At 56.7% G+C, this 20,072-nt stretch overlaps 1 protein-coding gene across 1 annotated transcript in view; it reads left to right on the top strand.

The window, feature by feature from the left end:
- The window catches only part of plcd4a (phospholipase C, delta 4a), a 117,433-nt gene that overhangs the window by 20,576 nt on the left and 76,785 nt on the right, over positions 1 to 20,072 (top strand). The window contains exons 4-5 of the mRNA XM_072468692.1: positions 7,550 to 7,751; positions 14,917 to 15,061. Of these exons, the coding sequence (XP_072324793.1) occupies positions 7,550 to 7,751; positions 14,917 to 15,061 (347 nt within the window). The remainder of the gene's footprint in view (positions 1 to 7,549; positions 7,752 to 14,916; positions 15,062 to 20,072) is intronic.

Consider the following 20,072-nt stretch of genomic DNA (forward strand, 5'->3'; position numbering starts at 1 on the left):
AACCCCTTAGTACGAACTTAATCCGTTCTAACTTTATAAACCCCGCCATGTCATTTATCCAGGTCTCCACCCCCGGGGGCTTGGCTTCCTTCCACATTAACAATATCCTGCGCAGGGCTACTAGGGACGCAAAGGCCAAAACATCGGCCTCTCTCGCCTCCTGCACTCCCGGCTCTTCTGCAACCCCGAATATAGCCAACCCCCAGCTTGGTTCGACCCGGACCCCCACTACCTTCGAAAGCACCTTTGTCACCCCCACCCAAAACCCCTGTAGTGCCGGACATGACCAGAACATGTGGGTGTGATTCGCTGGGCTTCTCGAGCATCTCGCACACCTATCCTCTATCCCAAAAAATTTACTGAGCCGTGCTCCAGTCATATGCGCCCTGTGTAACACCTTAAATTGTATCAGGCTTAGCCTGGCACACGAGGACGATGAGTTTACCCTACGTAGGGCGTCGGCCCACAGCCCCTCCTCAATCTCCTCCCCAGCTCTTCTTCCCATTTCCCTTTCAGCTCATCTACCATGATCTCCCCCTCGTCCCTCATTTCCCTATATATGTCCGACACCTTACCATCCCCCACCCATGTCTCTGAGATCACTCTATCCTGCACCTCCTGCGTCGGGAACTGCGGGAATTCCCTCACCTGTTGCCTCGCAAAAGCCCTCAGTTACATATACCGAAATACATTCCCTTGGGGCAACCCATATTTTTTGGTCAGCGCTCCCAGACTCGCAAACGTCCCATCTACGAACAGATCTCTCAATTGTGCTACCCCTGCTCTTTGCCATGCTCCAAATCCCCCATCCGTTCTCCCCGGAGCAAACCTATGGTTATTTCTTATCGGGGACTGCACCGAGGCTCCCGTCTTTCCCCTATGCCGTCTCCACTGCCCCCAAATTTTCAATGTAGCCACCACCACCGGGCTTGTGGTGTATTTCTTCGGTGAGAACGGCAATGGTGCCGTCACCATAGCCTGTAGGCTAGTCCCCCTGCAGGACGCCCTCTCCAATCTCTTCCACGCCGCTCCCTCCTCTTCTCCCATCCACTTACACACCATTGAAATATTGGCAGCCCAGTAGTACTCACTTAGGCTCGGTAGTGCCAGCCCCCCCCTGTCCCTACTGCGCTGCAAAAATCCCCCCCTCACTCTCGGGGTCTTCCCGGCCCACACAAAACTCATAATACTCTTCTCGATTCTTTTGAAAAAAGCCTTCGTGACCACCACCGGGAGGCACTGAAACACAAAAAGGAATCTCAGGAGGACCACCATTTTAACCGCCTGCACCCTACCTGCCAATGACAGGGACACCGTGTCCCATCTCTTAAAGTCCTCCTCCATCTGTTCCACCAACCGCGTTAAGTTAAGCCTATGTAATGTACCCCAATTCTTGCCTATCTGGATCCCCAAGTACCGAAAGTCCCTTGTTACCTTCCTCAGCGGTAAGTCCTCTATTTCTCTGCTCTGCTCCCCTGGATGCACCACAAACAACTCACTTTTCCCCATGTTCAATTTATACCCTGAAAAATCCCCAAACTCCCCAAGTGTCCGCATTATCTCTGGCATCCCCTCCGCCGGGTCCGCCACATATAGCAACAGATCATCCGCATACAGAGGTACCCGGTGTTCTTCTCCTCCCTGAGTACTCCCCTCCACTTCCTGGAACCCCTCAATGCTATGGTCAGGGGCTTAATCGCCAGTGCAAACAATAACGGGGACAGAGGACATCCCTGCCTCGTCCCTCTATGAAGCCGAAAATAATCGGACCCCCGTCCATTCGTGACCACGCTCGCCATCGGGGCCCTATACAGCAGCTGTACCCATCTAATATACTCATCTCCAAAGCCAAATCTCCTCAACACCTCCCACAAATAATCCCACTCCACTCTATCAAATGCTTTCTCGGCATCCATCGCCACCACTATCTCCGCTTCCCCCTCTGGTGGGGGCATCATCATTACCCCTAGCAGCCTCCGTATATTTGTATTCAGCTGTCTCCCCTTCACAAACCCAGTTTGGTCCTCATGAACCACCCCCGGGACACAATCCTCTATCCTCGTTGCCATTACCTTGGCCAGAATCTTAGCGTCCACATTCAGGAGGGAAATAGGCCTATAGGACCCGCATTGCAGCGGGTCTTTTTCCTTCTTTAGGAGGAGCGATATCGTTGCCTCTGACATAGTCGGGGGCAGCTGCACCCTTTCCCTCACCTCATTAAAGGTTCTCATCAGTAGCAGGGCCAGCAAGTCCATATATTTCCTGTAGAATTCAACTGGGAATCCGTCTGGTCCCGGGGCCTTCCCCGCCTGCATGCTCCCAATCCCTTTCACTACTTCCTCCATCTCAATCTGTGTTCCCAGTCCCGCCCTCTCCTGCCCCTCCACCTTGGGGAATTCCAGCTGATCCAGAAAGCACATCATTCTCTCCTTCCCTTCCGGGGGCTGAGCTTCATATAATCTTTCATAAAATGCCTTGAACACTCCATTCACACTCTCCGCTCCCCGCTCCATCTCTCCCTCCTCATCTCTCACCCCCCCTATCTCCCTCGCTGCTCCCCTTTTCCTCAGTTGGTGGGCCAGCAACCTGCTCGCCTTCTCCCCGTATTCGTACTGTACACCCTGTGCCTTCCTCCATTGTGCCTCTGCATTACCCGTAGTCAACAAGTCAAATTCTACATGTAGCCTTTGCCTTTCCCTGTACAGTCCCTCCTCCGGTGCCTCCGCATATTGCCTGTCCACCCTCAGAAGTTCTTTCAACAATCGCTCCCTTTCCCTACCCTCCTGCTTTCCTTTATGTGCCCTAATAGATATCAGCTCCCCTCTAACCACTGCCTTCAGCGCCTCCCAGACCACTCCCACCTGGACCTCCCCATTATCATTGAGTTCCAAGTACCTTTCAATACACCCCCCTCACCCTTAAACACACCCCTTCATCTGCCAATAATCCCATGTCCATTCTCCAGGGTGGACGCTGTTCTTTTTCCTCCCCTATCTCCAGGTCCACCCAATGTGGAGCATGATCCGAAATAGCTATAGCCGTGTACTCCATCCCCGTCACCTTCGGGATCAGTGCCCTTCCCAAAACAAAAAAGTCTATCCGTGAATAAACTTTGTGGACATAGGAGAAAAACGAAAACTCCTTACTCCTAGGTCTACTAAATCTCCAGGGATCTACTCCTCCCATCTGCTCCATAAAGTCCTTAAGCACCCTAGCTGCAGCTGGCCTCCTGCTGGTCCTGGACCTCGATCTGTCCAGCCCTGGGTCCAGCACCGTATTAAAATCTCCCCCCATTACCAACTTCCCCACCTCTAGGTCCGGGATACGTCCTAACATACACCTCATAAAGTTGGCATCATCCCAGTTCGGGGCATACACGTTCACTAATACCACCGCCTCCCCTTGCAATTTGCCACTCACCATCACGTATCTGCCCCCACTATCCGCCACTATGGTCTTTGCCTCAAACATTACCCACTTCCCCACTAGTATGGCCACCCCCCTGTTTTTTGCGTCTAGCCCCGAATGAAACACCTGCCCCACCCATCCTTTGCGTAGTCTGACCTGGTCTATCAGTTTCAGATGCGTCTCCTGCAGCATAACAACATCTGCCTTAAGTTTCTTTAGGTGTGCGAGTACCCGTGCCCTCTTTATCGACCCGTTCAGCCCTCTCACATTCCACGTGATCAACCGGGTTGGGGGGCTCTTTACCCCCCCCCTTGTCGACTAGCCATCTCCTTTTTCAATCCAGCTCCTCACCCGGTTCCCACGTAGCCGTATCTCCCCCCAGCGGCGCCCTCCCGCCCCGACCACCCCACCCCATACCAGCTCCCCCTTCTCCCCAGCAGCAGCAACCCAGTTAACCCCCCCCCCCACCCCCCCCCCCCCCCGCTAGATCCCTCACTAGCGTAATTGCACCCCCCATGTTGCTCCCAGAAGTCAGCAAACTCTGGCCGACCTCGGCTTCCCCCCATGACCTCGGCTCCCACTGTGCGAGGCCCCCTCCTTCCTGCTTCCCTGTTCCCGCCATGATTACCATAGCGCGGAACAAAGCCCGCGCTTCCCATTTGGCCCCACCCCCAATGGCCGGCGCCCCCAGCTCCTCATCCTCCCTCCCCCCTCCCCCACGACATGGGGAAGAGAGAAAAGTTACAGGGTCGCAGGATTAACAACTTGGGAATTCATCTCTTCCCCCTTTTCCCCCCCTCTTCACCCCACACATTCGCCCCACCACTTTGTCCCAAACGTGCTTATTCCAGTTTCTCCTCGACAATAAATGTCCACGCCTCTTCTGCCGTTTCAAAGTAGTGGTGTTTCCCTTGATATGTGACCCACAGTCTTGCCGGCTGCAGCATTCCAAATTTAACCTTCCTTTTGTGCAGCACCGCCTTGGCCCGATTAAAACTTGCCCTCCTTCTCGCCACCTCCGCACTCCAATCTTGATATACGCGGATCACCGCGTTCTCCCACCTACTGCTCCGAGTTTTCTTTGCCCATCTGAGGACCATCTCTCTGTCCTTATATCGGAGAAATCACACCACTATGGCTCGAGGAATTTCTCCAGCCCTCGGTCTTCGCGCCATAACTCGATAGGCTCCCTCCACCTCCAGCGGCCCCGTCGGGGCCTCAGATCCCATTAACGAATGCAGCATCGTGCTCACATATGCCCCGACGTCCGCCCCTTCTGCACCTTCGGGAAGACCAAGAATCCTTAAATTCTTCCTCCTCGCATTATTCTCCAGCACCTCCAGCCTTTCCACACACCTTTTGTGTTGTGCCTCGTGCGTCTCCGTTTTCACCACCAGGCCCTGTATGTCGTCCTCATTCTCAGCAGCCTTTGCCTTCACGACCCAAAGCTCCTGCTCCTGGGTCTTTTGCTCCTCCTTGAGCCCTTCAATCGCCTGTAATATCGGGGCCAACAGCTCCTTCTTCATCTCCTTTTTAAGTTCTTCCACGCAACGCCGCAGGAACTCTTGTTGGTCAGGGCCCCATATTAAACTGCCTCCTTCCGATGCCATCTTGCTTTGTGCTTGCCTTCCTTGCCGCTGCTCTAGAGGATCCACCACAATCCGGCCTCCTTCCTCTCCTTTTTCCATCCGTGTCCAGGGGGGATTCCCTTCTGGTTTACCGCACAGTGATTTTAGCCGTTAAAATTGCCTTTTGGGCTCCGATTAAGAGCCCAAAAGTCCGTTCCACCGGGAGCCGCCAAAACGTGCGACTTAACTGGTCATCGCCGCACCCGGAAGTCCGCTCTGTCCCAGTGCGGAGGGAGCGCTCTGTCCCATTGCGGAGGGAGCGCTCTGTCCCAGTGCCGAGGGAGCGCTCTGTCCCAGTGCGGAGGGAGCGCTCTGTCCCAGTGCGGAGGGAGCGCTCTGTCCCAGTGCGGAGGGAGCGCTCTGTCCCAGTGCGGAGGGAGCGCTCTGTCCCAGTGCGGAGGGAGCGCTCTGTCCCAGTGCGGAGGGAGCGCTCTGTCCCAGTGCGGAGGGAGCGCTCTGTCCCAGTGCGGAGGGAGCGCTCTGTCCCAGTGCGGAGGGAGCGCTCTGTCCCAGTGCGGAGGGAGCGCTCTGTCCCAGTGCGGAGGGAGCGCTCTGTCCCAGTGCGGAGGGAGCGCTCTGTCCCCGCAGCCGAGGGAGCGCTCTGTCCCCGGTGCCGAGGGAGCGCTCTGTCCCCGGTGCCGAGGGAGCGCTCTGTCCCCGGTGCCGAGGGAGCGCTCTGTCCCCGGTGCCGAGGGAGCGCTCTGTCCCCGGGGCCGAGGGAGCGCTCTGTCCCCGGTGCCGAGGGAGCGCTCTGTCCCCGGTGCCGAGGGAGCGCTCTGTCCCCGGGGCCGAGGGAGCGCTCTGTCCCCGGTGCCGAGGGAGCGCTCTGTCCCCGGTGCCGAGGGAGCGCTCTGTCCCCGGTGCCGAGGGAGCGCTCTGTCCCCGGTGCCGAGGGAGCGCTCTGTCCCCGGGGCCGAGGGAGCGCTCTGTCCCCGGGGCCGAGGGAGCGCTCTGTCCCCGGGGCCGAGGGAGCGCTCTGTCCCCGGGGCCGAGGGAGCGCTCTGTCCCCGGGGCCGAGGGAGCGCTCTGTCCCCGGTGCCGAGGGAGCGCTCTGTCCCCGGTGCCGAGGGAGCGCTCTGTCCCCGGTGCCGAGGGAGCGCTCTGTCCCCGGTGCCGAGGGAGCGCTCTGTCCCCGGTGCCGAGGGAGCGCTCTGTCCCCGGTGCCGAGGGAGCGCTCTGTCCCCGGTGCCGAGGGAGCGCTCTGTCCCCGGTGCCGAGGGAGCGCTCTGTCCCCGGTGCCGAGGGAGCGCTCTGTCCCCGGTGCCGAGGGAGCGCTCTGTCCCCGGTGCCGAGGGAGCGCTCTGTCCCCGGTGCCGAGGGAGCGCTCTGTCCCCGGTGCCGAGGGAGCGCTCTGTCCCCGGTGCCGAGGGAGCGCTCTGTCCCCGGTGCCGAGGGAGCGCTCTGTCCCCGGTGCCGAGGGAGCGCTCTGTCCCCGGTGCCGAGGGAGCGCTCTGTCCCCGGTGCCGAGGGAGCGCTCTGTCCCCGGTGCCGAGGGAGCGCTCTGTCCCCGGTGCCGAGGGAGCGCTCTGTCCCCGGTGCCGAGGGAGCGCTCTGTCCCCGGTGCCGAGGGAGCGCTCTGTCCCCGGTGCCGAGGGAGCGCTCTGTCCCCGGTGCCGAGGGAGCGCTCTGTCCCCGGTGCCGAGGGAGCGCTCTGTCCCCGGGGCCGAGGGAGCGCTCTGTCCCCGGGGCCGAGGGAGCGCTCTGTCCCCGGGGCCGAGGGAGCGCTCTGTCCCCGGGGCCGAGGGAGCGCTCTGTCCCCGGGGCCGAGGGAGCGCTCTGTCCCCGGGGCCGAGGGAGCGCTCTGTCCCCGGGGCCGAGGGAGCGCTCTGTCCCCGGTGCCGAGGGAGCGCTCTGTCCCCGGTGCCGAGGGAGCGCTCTGTCCCCGGTGCCGAGGGAGCGCTCTGTCCCCGGTGCCGAGGGAGCGCTCTGTCCCCGGTGCCGAGGGAGCGCTCTGTCCCCGGTGCCGAGGGAGCGCTCTGTCCCCGGTGCCGAGGGAGCGCTCTGTCCCCGGTGCCGAGGGAGCGCTCTGTCCCCGGGGCCGAGGGAGCGCTCTGTCCCCGGGGCCGAGGGAGCGCTCTGTCCCCGGGGCCGAGGGAGCGCTCTGTCCCCGGGGCCGAGGGAGCGCTCTGTCCCCGGGGCCGAGGGAGCGCTCTGTCCCCGGGGCCGAGGGAGCGCTCTGTCCCCGGGGCCGAGGGAGCGCTCTGTCCCCGGGGCCGAGGGAGCGCTCTGTCCCCGGGGCCGAGGGAGCGCTCTGTCCCCGGGGCCGAGGGAGCGCTCTGTCCCCGGGGCCGAGGGAGCGCTCTGTCCCCGGGGCCGAGGGAGCGCTCTGTCCCCGGGGCCGAGGGAGCGCTCTGTCCCCGGGGCCGAGGGAGCGCTCTGTCCCCGGGGCCGAGGGAACGGTGTGTTGTTCAGTTCCTTGATTGGCCGAGAGGTGATTTTTGATTTTCCTGCTGACTTTGTATCTCTGATGTTCGAATAATCCGTAATTTTATTTACCATCTGTGTGTTTTCAGCCAGGAAGCTTCATGCTATGACCCTCGATGGGTTCCTCATGTACCTCTGCTCTCCTGATGAGTCTATCTTTAATTCCAAACATGAGTCTCGATACCAGGACATGTCACAGCCAATCTGCCATTACTTTATCTCTTCATCGCACAACACATATCTGATGGAGGACCAGCTGTGTGGACACAGCAGCGTGGAAGGTTACATCAGGTATTGACACAACTCATCCTACTCACTGGATGCTACAGCTTACCCAGAGTTTCATTTGCACTGTGTCCCATTCCATATTAACCCCTTTACTCACTGACCCTTATTGGGACCCGTTCCACCTTTGCATTGATTTTAAAATTTGCATCCTTATTTTCAAATCCGCTGTGATCTCTGTAATCTCCTCCATTACCAATCCTCCCTAATCTCTGTAATCTCCTCCAATCTCGCAATTCCCTCCGAATCTCTGTAATCTCCTACAATCCCTCAATCCCCCCAGAATCTCTGTAATCTCCTCCATTACCAATCCCCTTCTAATCTCTGCATTCTCCTACAATGCCGCAATCCTCCCCGAATCTCTGCATTCCCTTCCAATCCCTCAATCCCCCCCGAATCTCTGCATTCTCCTCCAATCACTCAATCCCCCCCGAATCTCTGCATTCTCCTCCAATCCCTCAATCCCCCCCGAATCTCTGCATTCTCCTCCAATCACTCAATCCCCCCCGAATCTCTGTAACCTCCTCCATTACCAATCCCCTTCTAATATCTGCATTCTCCTACAATCCCTCAATCCCCCCCGAATCTCTGCATTCTCCTACAATCACTCAATCCCCCCCGAATCTCTGCATTCCCCTCCAATCACTCAATCCCCCCCGAGTCTCTGTAATCTCCTCCATTACCAATCCCCTTCTAATATCTGCATTCTCCTACAATGCCTCAATCCTTCCTGAATCTCTGCATTCTCCTACAATCCCTCAATCCTCCCCGAATCTCTGCATTCCCCTCCAATCCCTCGATCCCCCCCGAATCTCTGTAATCTCCTCCATTACCAATCCCCTTCTAATCTCTGCATTCCCCTCCAATCCCTCAATCCCCCCCGAATCTCTGCATTCTCCTCCAATCACTCAATCCCCCCCGAATCTCTGCATTCTCCTCCAATCCCTCAACCCCCCCCCCGAATCTCTGCATTCTCCTCCAATCACTCAATCCCCCCCCGAATCTCTGCATTCTCCTCCAATCACTCAATCCCCCCCGAATCTCTGTAAACTCCTCCATTACCAATCCCCTTCTAATCTCTGCATTCTCCTACAATGCCTCAATCCTTCCTGAATCTCTGCATTCTCCTACAATCCCTCAATCCTCCCCGAATCTCTGCATTCTCCTACAATCCCTCAATCCTCCCCGAATCTCTGCAATCTCCTCCAATCCCTCAATCCTCCCGATCTCTGTAATCTCCCAAATCCCTCAATCATCTTTGAATCTCTGCAATCCCGTACCAGCCTCCCCGGACATGTGCCGGAATGTGGCGACTAGGGGCTTTTCACAAACTTCATTTGAAGCCTACTTGTGACAACAAGCGATTTTCATTTTATTTTTCATTTCAATCTTCTCCAACCCCTCAATCCTCCATGATCTCTACAATCCCCTCCAATCCCTCAATCCTCCATGATCTCTACAATCCCCTCCAGTCCCTCAATCCTCCATGATCTCTACAATCCCCTCCAGTCCCTCAATACTCCATGATCTCAACAATCTCCTCCAAACCTCCAAACCTCTACAATCTCCTCCAGCCGTCCCAATCCTTAGAATAATAATAATAACAATCTTTATTGTCACAAGTAGGTTTACATTAACACTGCAATGAAGTTACTGTGAAAAGCCCCTAGCCGCCACACTCCGGTGCCTGTTCGGGTACACAGAGGGAGAATTCAGAATATCCAATTCACCTAACAGCACGTCTTTTGGGACTTGTGGGAGGAAACCGGAGCACCCGGAGGAAACCCACACAGACACGGGGAGAACGTGCAGACTCCACACAGACAGTGACCCAAGCCGGAATTGAACCCGGGACCGTGGAGCTGTGAAGCAACAGTGCTAACCACTGTGCTACCATGCCATCCACCTCCCTGATCTCTGCAATCTCCTCCAATCCCCAAATCGTCAGTGATAGCTGCAATCGCCTACAGTGCCTTAATCGTCCATGATCTCTGCAATCTCCTCCAATGGCTCAATGCTCCGTGATTTCTGCAATTTCTTATAATCCCTCAATTCTCCGTGATTTGTTCAATCTCCTCCAATGCTTCAATTCTCCATGATGTCTGCCATCTCCTCCAATCCCTCCAACCTCTCTAATCTCTGCAATCTTCTCCAATCCCCTGTGATTCTCCTTCAATCCCCCCAATGCTCTGTGATTTCTGCAATCTCCTCCAATCCCTCAATCCTCCATAGTCTCTGCAATCTCCTCCAATCCCTCAATCCTCCATAGTCTCTGCAATCTCCGCCAATCCCTCAATCCTCCATAGTCTCTGCAATCTCCTCCAATCCCTCAATCCTCCATGGTCTCTGCAATCTCCTCTAATCCCTCAATCCTCCATGGTCTCTGCAATCTCCTTCAATCCCCCCAATGCTCTGTGATTTCTGCAATCTTCCAATTCCTCAACCCCCCATAGTCTCTGCAATCTCCTCCAATCCCTCAATCCTCCGTGATCTCTGCAATCTCCTCCAGTCCCTCAATCCTCCGTGATCTCTGCAATCTCCTCCAATCCCTCAATCCTCAGTGATCTCTGCAATCTCCTCCAGTCCCTCAATCCTCAGTGATCTCTGCAATCTCCTCCAATCCCTCAATCCTCCGTGATCTCTGCAATCTCCTCCAATCCCTCAATCCTCAGTGATCTCTGCAATCTCCTCCAATCCCTCAATCCTCAGTGATCTCTGCAATCTCCTCCAATCCCTCAATCCTCAGTGATCTCTGCAATCTCCTCCAGTCCCTCAATCCTCAGTGATCTCTGCCATCTCCTCCAATCCCTCAATCCTCAGTGATCTGTGCAATCTCCTCCAATCCCTCAATCCTCCGTGATCTCTGCAATCTCCTCCAATTCCTCAATCCTTAGTGATCTCTGCAATCTCCTCCAGCATCGCAATGCTTCGTGAATTCCTGCAATCTCTCTCTCGAATTCCCCCCCTAAACCTCTCGACATTGGGCAGCACGGTAGCACAGTGGTTAACACTGGTGCTTCACAGCTCCAGGGTCCCAGGTTCGATTCCCGGCTGAGTCACTGTCTGTGCGGAGTCTGCACGTTCTCCCCGTGTCTGCGTGGGTTTCCTCCGGGTGCTCCGGTTTCCTCCCACAGTCCCAAAAGACGTGCTGTTAGGTGGATTGGACATTCTGAATTCTCCCTCTGTGTACCCGAACAGGCGCCGGAATGTGGAGACTAGGGGATTTTTGCAGTAGATTCATTTCATAAATACATACATGCATGGAAGATAGGAGCAGGAGGAGGCTTTTGGCCCTTCGAGCCTGCTCCGCCATTCATCACCATCATGGCTGACCATCCAACTCAATAGCCTAATCCTGCTTTCTCCCCATAGCCTTTGATCCCATTCTCCCCAAGTGCTATATCCAGCCGCCTCTTGAATATATTCAATGTTTTAGCATCAACTACTTCCTGTGGTAATGAATTCCACAGGCTCACCATTCTTTGTGTGAAGAAATGTCTCCTTATCTCTGTCCGAAATGGTTTACCCTGAATCCTCAGGCTGTGACCCCTGGTTCTGGACACACCCATCATTGGGAACATCTTCCCTGTCTAGTCCTGTTAGAATTTTATAAGTCTCTATGAGATCCCCCCCTCATTCTTCTGAACTCCAGCGAGAACAATCCTGACCTAGTCAATCTCTCCTCATATGACAGTCCCGCCATCCCTGGAATCAGTCTGGTAAACCTTCGCTGCACTCCCTCGAGAGCAAGAACATCCTTCCTCAGAGAAGGAGACCAAAACTGCTCACAATACTCCAGGTGTGGCCTCACCAAGGCCCTGTACAACTGCAGCAACACATCCCTGCTTCTATACTCTAAACCTCTCGCAATGAAGGCCAACATACCATTAGTATTCTTTACCGCCTGCTGCACCTCATGCTTACCTTCAGCGACTGGTGCACAAGGACACCCAGGTCCCGCTGCACACACCCCTCTCCCAATTTACAACCATTTAGGTAGTAATCTGCCTTCTTGTTTTTGCTTCCAAAGTGAATAACCTCACACTTATCCAAATTATACTGCATCTGCCATTGATTTGCCCACTCGCCCAGCCTGTCCAGATCATGCTGTAGGATCCCTGCATCCGCGTCACAATTCACCCTCCCACCTAATTTGGTATCATCGGCAAACTTTGAGATGTTACATTTTGTTCCCTCATCCAAATCATTAATATATATTGTGAATAGCTGGGGTCCCAGCACCGATCCCTGTGGTACCCCACTAGTTACTGCCTGACAATTTGAAAAGGACCCATTAATCCCTACTCTTTGTTTCCTCTCTGCCAACCAGTTTTCTATCCACCTCAATACATTTCCCCCAATCCCATGTGCTTTAATTTTGCACAATAATCTCTTATGCGGGACTTTGTCAAACACCTTCTGAAAGTCCAAATATACCACATCGACTGGCTGCCCCTTGTCGACAGTACTGATCACCTCTTCTTTTTTGTTTGGAAAATATTTTATTGAAGCATTTGTAATTTTCACAATTTAACATATTTACATTTCTAAAACAACCGCGCGGATCGACGCACAAAATACTCCCTAAAGTAACAATAAACCACGTACCCCACTTCTCCTGCCCTATCCCCAATTACCTGTATACTAAATTCCTTGTCCTTATTTAACATTACCCTGCCTCCTATTTTCCGCCCCCCCCCCCCCCCGCCTTTCCTTTTCCCCCCTCACTGCTGACGTTCCGTTTCTGTTCAAGAAATCGATGAACGGCCGCCAGCTCCAGGCGAATCCCTGTATTGATCCTCTCAGAGCGAACTTGATTTTCTCCAGACAGAGGAACCCGACCATATCGCTGACCCACACTCCTGATTTCGGGGGCTCCGAGTCCCTCCATCTCAGCAAGATCCGTCTCAGGGCCACCAGGCGAAGGTCAGGATATTGGCCTCCCCCCCCCCCCCTTTGCCCCCGGAACTTCCGACACCCCAAATATTGCTAATTCTGGACTCGGAGTTACCCTACCTTCCAGGACTTCCGACATAACATCTGTAAATCCCTGCCAGAATTCCCTCAGTTTCCGACATGCCCAAAACATTTGAACATGGTTGGCCGGCTACCCCCACACCGCCCACATCTGTCCTCCACCTCCTCGGAGAACCTACTCATCCGGGCTACTGTTATGTGGGCCCTGTGGACCACCTTGAACTGAATCAAGCTGAGTCTAGCACAGGACGAGGATGCATTTACCCTTTTCAAGGCTTTTTCCCACAGTTCAGTTTCCAGCTCCCCTCCTAGCTCCTCTTCCCACGTCCTCTTCACCTCTCTGATAGGGGCCCCTTCCCACTCTAACAATTCCCTGTATATCTCCGAAACCTCCCCACCTCCAACTCCTGTTTTTGACAGCACTTTATCCTGTAGTCCCCTCAGGGGGAGGCGAGGAAAGCTTGGGACCTGTCTCCGTACAAAGTCTCACACTTGAAGATACCGAAACACCGTTCCCACCCGGTAAATCAAACTCCTCCTCTAATGTCCCCAAGGTCGGAAAGCCCTCCTGGATGAATAGATCCCCAAACCTCTCAGTCCCTGCCCGCTGCCGTACCTTAAAGCCCCCATCCAGCCCCCCCGGGACAAACCGGGGATTGTCACAGTTCGGTGACCACACTGATGCCCCCTCCAGTCTCATATGCTGCCTCCATTGCCCCCACACCCTCAGAGCTGCCACCACCACAGGACTTGTGGAGTACCGAGCCGGCGAGATCGCAGGGGCGCCGTCAGTAAAGCCTCCAGACCCGTACCTTTGCAGAATGCTGCCTCCATCCGCTCCCAGACCGACCTCTCCCCCACTACCCAGTAATAGTTAATAAAGCTCGGGAGGGCCAGTCCCCTTCCCCGCAGGCCCGTTCCAGGAGTGTCCTCTTTCACGTTTTACCCGCCCATATAAACCTCGATATCGCCACATTCATACCTCTGAAGAAAACCTTTGGGACAAAAATCGGGAGATACTGAAAAAAGAAAAGCAGTCTCGGAAGGACCGTCATCTTCACCGTCTGAACCCTCCCCGCCAGCGTCAGCGAGAGCATGTCCCATCTACAACAATCCCTTCTCATTTGATCCACTGCTTTGAGCAATTTAACTTGTGAAGCTGCCCCCAATCCTTGGCCACTTGAACCCCCAGATACCCAAAACTCCTCCCAACCACTTTAAAAGGTAGCACCTTCAGCCTCCTTTCCTGCCCCCGGGCCTGAATCACAAACATTCTTTCCCATATTTAACTTATAGCCTGAAAATCATCCAAATTCTCCTAATACCTCCATGATTTCGGTAATCCCCCCACCGGGTCCGTGATATAAAGCAACAAATCGTCCACAGAGAGAGAGACCCTGTGCTCCACACCCCCTCGCACTATTCCCCTCCAGGTATTCGCTGCTCTCAGAGCCATTGCTAAGGGTTCTATGGCCAGGGCAAACAGTAATGGGGAGAGCGGGCATCCCTGCCTTGTCCCCCGACAAAGACTAAAGTATTCTGACCGAACTCGGTTAGTTCTTACATTTACCACCGGGGCCTGGCACAGCAGCCGGACCCACTCCACAAATCCCTGCCCAAACCCAAACCTGGCTAAAATATCCCACAGATACTTCCACTCCACCCGGTCGAAAGCCTTCTCCGCGTCCACGGCAACTACCACCTCAGCCTCACGCCCCTCCGCTGGCAGCATAATTACATTAAGAAGCCGTCTAATGTTGGATGTCAGGTGCTTGCCGTTTACAAATCCCGTCTGATCCTCCCCAATTATCTTCGGGACACAATCCTCTATTCAAGTAGCCAGGATCTTTGCCAATAATTTGGCATCTACATTCAAGAGGGAGATTGGCCTGTACGATCCACAGCTCTCCAGATCCTTGTCCCGCTTCAGGATGAGAGAAATTGGTGCCTGTGATAACGTTGGGGGGAATACTCCCAGCTCCTTGGACTCGTTGAAAGCCTTAACCAGGAGCGGCCCCAGTAACCCAGAGAACCTCTTATAAAGTTCCACTACCTCACTGGCCAAGTTTCAGGTTAGCTGCCTGGTACCTCACATTGCCCTAGACCTGGCTCTCCGGTCTCAGCTCCTCCCCTGGTCTCCAGGTTGTAGAAATAGGGAAAAGCTCTGATTCCCATTCTCCATGTTCCCCCTCAGAGCGTTGAAAAAGGGGTGTCGATGTGTGGAGGTTGACTGCTGGGATGGACCGCACCTGGAACCGGTTGTATACCACGGACACACGCTGACCTCCAAGATCCTCTTCAAAGATGTCATCTCTGCGGTCAACAAGTATGCCTTCATGGTAGGTACATGCGGGCGAGGCACTGGCACGTGTGCGAGGAGGTCACGCACTGACCTGTGCCCCACAGTGAGTGGCCAATTGGTTTTGAACCTTGAGGTCCAGTGACAGCCTGTGGAGGAACAGTGGGAAGTGCAGCTTCCAGAATGTTCTTCATGACCTCCCAGCAGTCCGTGTGGAACTTTATTCCTTGATGGGATGCGGGTGTCACCGGCATTTATTGTCAATCCCTAATTGCCCTTGAGGGGCAGTTAAGAGATCAACCACATTGCTGTGGGTCTGGAGTCACATGTAGGCCAGACCGGGGTAAGGATAGAAATTAGGAGCAGAAGGAGGCCAGTAAGTAAGGACGGCAGAATTCCATCCCGAAATGAGATTAGTGAACCAGATGGGTTTTTATGGCAATTGATGATTGTAAGAGGGAAATAATGAATATGGTTTATGACAACAATGATGGTGGCACAGCGGTTAGCACCGCTGCCTCACGGCGCCGAGGTCGCAGGTTCGATCCCGGCTCTGGGTCACTGTCCGTGTGGAGTTTGTGCATTCTCCCCGTGTCTGCGTGGGTTTCACCCCCACAACCCACAGATGTGCAGGGTAGGGGGATTGGCCACGCTAAATTGCCCCTGAATTGGAAAAAGAAATTGGGTACTCTAAATTTATGACAACAATTTCTTGGGGACGGTGTAAGAGTGAATTAATAGGTTGAGTAAAAGGGGAAATGATCTAACGCCCCTGCCTCAGAGTAAAACCACTTGCTAGTTAAATGCCTCAAGGTCCTAACATCAGTAGAACTTGCCAGCAAGGTGGTTTACACTTTAGAAGAAGACAGTTTGGGACTAGACAGTTTGAGGCTAGACGATTACAAATGAGCCTTTGGACGTGGGTTTAATAATAAACCTACATGAGCAAGATCGAAATTTGGGGACTTCTGGTGGTGGCCATGGAGTGAGTGGTCGCACATTTGGTGTCTCTTGCTCAAGGAGGATTCTTGAATTTGGTTTTGGGTTTATTGTCAGGTGTACCGAGGTACAGTGAAAAGTATTGTTCTGCGTACAGTCCAGACAGATCGTTCCATACATGAGAAACATAAAACATACGATAAATACGCAATGTAAATACATAGACACAGGCAACGGGTGAAGCATACAGGAAGGAGTGTAGTACTACTCAGTAGAGATCAATTCAGTCCATAAGAGGGTCATTGGAGAAGCTGTTTTTGAGTCTGTTCGTGCGTGTTCTCAGACTTCTGTATCTCTTGCCCGATGGAAGACGTTGGAAGAGTGAGTAAGCCGGGTGGGAGGGGTCGTTGATTATGCTGCCCGCTTTCCCCAGGCAGCGGGAGGTGTAGATGGAGTCAATGGATGGGAGGCAGGTTTGTGTGATGGACTGGGCGGTGTTCATGTATCTGTTGGTCTTTCCCCATCTGTATGGGGGTTATTCTGAGGGCAAAAGGTGTGTGAGTGCTCAGGGAAGGTTATACTCCTCTGGTGAACCTGGCGTATGGAGCAGATGACGAGAAGCACCATGAGAAAGAGAGAGCAGCTGGAGCAGGAAGGTTTTCGTGATCCGCCTCAGGTGAAGATGGCAGAGGCCCAGTGGTCGATGGTGCAGATGGTGGAGTTTGCGGACGGACAATTCCAGCAGCAGAGGGAAGAGGCTTCGGAAGACCTGGCTAAGGGGGTGGAGCCGCTCAGAGCTGCGATTGAGAGAGTGGAGCAGAGATTAGAGGCTCAGGGCCTGGCGATCCAGGAGGTGGCAGGGGGGCATGAGGAGTGGATGGCCTTGTTGGAGGCAGAGTTAGACCATAAGACATAGGAGCAGAATTAAGCCACTCGGCCCATCGAGTCTGCTCCACCATTCAATCATGGCTGATATTCTCAAATCCCCATTATCCTGCCTTCTCCCCATAACCCCTGATCCCCTTATTAATCAAGAACATAAGGCCATAAGACATAGGTTGTGGATGGTTCTGGACGGCCAGAAGAGGCTGCGAGAAGTTAGAGGTCCTGGAGACAGAACCTGAGGATGGTCAGGGTGCCTGAGGGCACTGACGGAGTGAAGGCCTCCAGGTATGTGGCGAGGATGCTGGAGAAGTTGATGGGGGACGGGGCCTTTGACTGTCCCCTCGAGGTGGACCGGGCGCACAGGCCACTGAGGAGGGGGCCGCAGGCGAGGGAACCGCCGAGGGTGATGGTGGTGAGGTGGCATCGATTCTTGGACACAGAAAAGATCTTGAAATGGGCGAAGCCGACCAGGAGGTGCCCCTGGGGAGGGAGGGAGCTGCGGGTCTCCCCGGACCTGGGTGTGGAGTTGGCAAGCTGGAGAGTCGGGATCAACCGGGTAAAGGCTGCCCCCCTTTGAGGAGTTTGAAGTGAAGTTTGGGGTTTTGTACCCGGCCCGCTTGTGGGTGACACATCATAATCAAGAGTTTATTTTGACTTGCCAGAGGAGGTGATAGAAATGAGGGACTATGGACTGGGAGGAGGGGGAGGACACGGAACTTTGGGGAGGAACTTGGTGTTTTTGGTGTTTATGGTAAAGTTTGGAGTGGGTTTCGACGGGAGAGTGGCGATGGGGAATGTGCCTTTTGTTCTTTGGGGTGGGCTGGGGGGGAGAGGGTGGACTGGGGGGGGGGGAGAGGGTGGACGGGGGGGGGGGGAGGGTGGACTGGGGGGGGCAGAGGGTGGACTGGGGGGGGCAGAGGGTGGACTGGGGGGGGGAGAGGGTGGACTGGGGGGGGGAGAGGGTGGACTGGGGGGGGAGAGGGTGGACTGGGGGGGGGGAGAGGGTGGACTGGGGGGGGGAGAGGGTGGACTGGGGGGGGGAGAGGGTGGACTGGGGGGGGGGGGAGAGGGTGGACTGGGGGGGGGGGAGAGGGTGGACTGGGGGGGGGAGAGGGTGGACTGGGGGGGGGAAGAGGGTGGACTGGGGGGGGGAGAGGGTGGACTGGGGGGGGGGAGAGGGTGGACTGGGGGGGGGGGAGAGGGTGGACTGGGGGGGGGGAAGAGGGTAGACTGGGGGGGGAGAGGGTGGACTGGGGGGGGGGGGAGAGGGTGGACTGGGGGGGGGAGAGAGTGGACTGGGGGGGGGGAGAGGGTGGACTGGGGGGGGGGGAAGAGGGTGGACTGGGGGGGGGGGAGAGGGTGGACTGGGGGGGGAGAGGGTGGACTGGGGGGGGAAGAGGGTGGACTGGGGGGGGGGAAGAGGGTGGACTGGGGGGGGGAGAGGGTGGACTGTGGGGGGGGGGGAAGAGGGTGGACTGTGGGGGGGGGAAGAGGGTGGACTGTGGGGGGGGGAAGAGGGTGGACTGTGGGGGGGGGAAGAGGGTGGACTGTGGGGGGGGGAAGAGGGTGGACTGTGGGGGGGGAAGAGGGTGGACTGTGGGGGGGGGAAGAGGGTGGACTGTGGGGGGAAGAGGGTGGACTGTGGGGGGAAGAGGGTGGACTGTGGGGGGAAGAGGGTGGACTGTGGGGGAGGGGGGTGGACTGGGGGGGAGGGGGGTGGACTGGGGGGGAGAGGGGTGGGCTGGGGGTGGGCTGGGGGTGAGGGGGGTAGACTGGGGTGGGCTGGGGGTGAGGGGCTGAGGGGGTGGACTGGGGGGGTGGAGAGGGGTGGGCTGGGGGTGAGGGGGTGGACTGGGGGGGAAGAGGGGTGGACTGGGGGGGGAAGAGGGGTGGACTGGGGGGGGAGAGGGGTGGATTGGGGGGGAGAGGGGTAGATTGGGGGGGGAGAGGGGTAGATTGGGGGGGGAGAGGGGTGGGCTGGGGTGGAGAGGGGTGGGCTGGGGGGGGTGAGGGGCTGGGCTGGGGGGGGGAGAGGGGTGGACTGAACCCCTTGGGCTAGCTGGGTGGGCTAATTAACGGGAGTGAGGTGGGGGTTACCAGGAGGTAGGCGTGGGGGGGGGGTTGTTTGAGGGTGGGGGTGTGGAGAGGGGGAGGGTTACTGACATGGGCGCGGTTGGTGTTGCGCAGTTGGGACGGGAGAGATGGTGGCGGACATCCGAGGACAGTTCTGGAGGGGAGCTCCCCGACCAGGCTGCTCACCTGGAACGTGTGAGGGTTGAATGGGCCACATGGTCACGTGTGTTCTTGCACCTGAGAAGTCTGAAGGCGGATGTGGCATTTACAGGAGACACAGCTGTAGTTTGGGGGTCTGACGAGGCGGAGGAAGGGATGGGTGAGGCTGGATATGAAGGTGAGGGGGGTGGCGGTGTTGGTGAACATGAGGGTGACGTTTGAGGTGGGGCGCATTGTGAGCGATCCGTGAGGGGGGAGCTGGAGTGGATGGGGGGGGGGAGCTGGAGTGGATGGGGGGGGGGGAGCTGGAGTGGATGGGGGGCGGGGGGCTGGAGTGGATGGGGGGGGGAGCTGGAGTGGATGGGGGGGGGGCTGGAGTGAATGGAGGTGGGCTGGAGTGGATGGGGAGGGGCTGGAGCGGATGGGGAGGGGCTGGAGCGGATGGGGAGGGGCTGGAGTGGATGGGGAGGGGCTGGAGTGGATGGGGAGGGGCTGGAGTGGATGGGGAGGGGCTGGAGTGGATGGGGAGGGGCTGGAGCGGATGGGGAGGGGCTGGAGCGGATGGGGAGGGGCTGGAGCGGATGGGGAGGGGCTGGAGCGGATGGGGAGGGGCTGGAGCGGATGGGGAGGGGCTGGAGCGGATGGGGAGGGGCTGGAGCGGATGGGGAGGGGCTGGAGCGGATGGGGAGGGGCTGGAGCGGATGGGGAGGGGCTGGAGTGGATGGGGAGGGGCTGGAGCGGATGGGGAGGGGCTGGAGCGGATGGGGAGGGGCTGGAGCGGATGGGGAGGGGCTGGAGCGGATGGGGAGGGGCTGGAGCGGATGGGGAGGGGCTGGAGCGGATGGGGAGGGGCTGGAGCGGATGGGGAGGGGCTGGAGCGGATGGGGAGGGGCTGGAGCGGATGGGGAGGGACTGGAGCGGATGGGGAGGGGCTGGAGCGGATGGAGGTGGGCTGGAGCGGATGGAGGTGGGCTGGAGCGGATGGGGAGGGGCTG

Source organism: Scyliorhinus torazame, chromosome 2 (assembly GCF_047496885.1).
Source record: "Scyliorhinus torazame isolate Kashiwa2021f chromosome 2, sScyTor2.1, whole genome shotgun sequence".
NCBI classification, from domain to species: domain Eukaryota; kingdom Metazoa; phylum Chordata; class Chondrichthyes; order Carcharhiniformes; family Scyliorhinidae; genus Scyliorhinus; species Scyliorhinus torazame.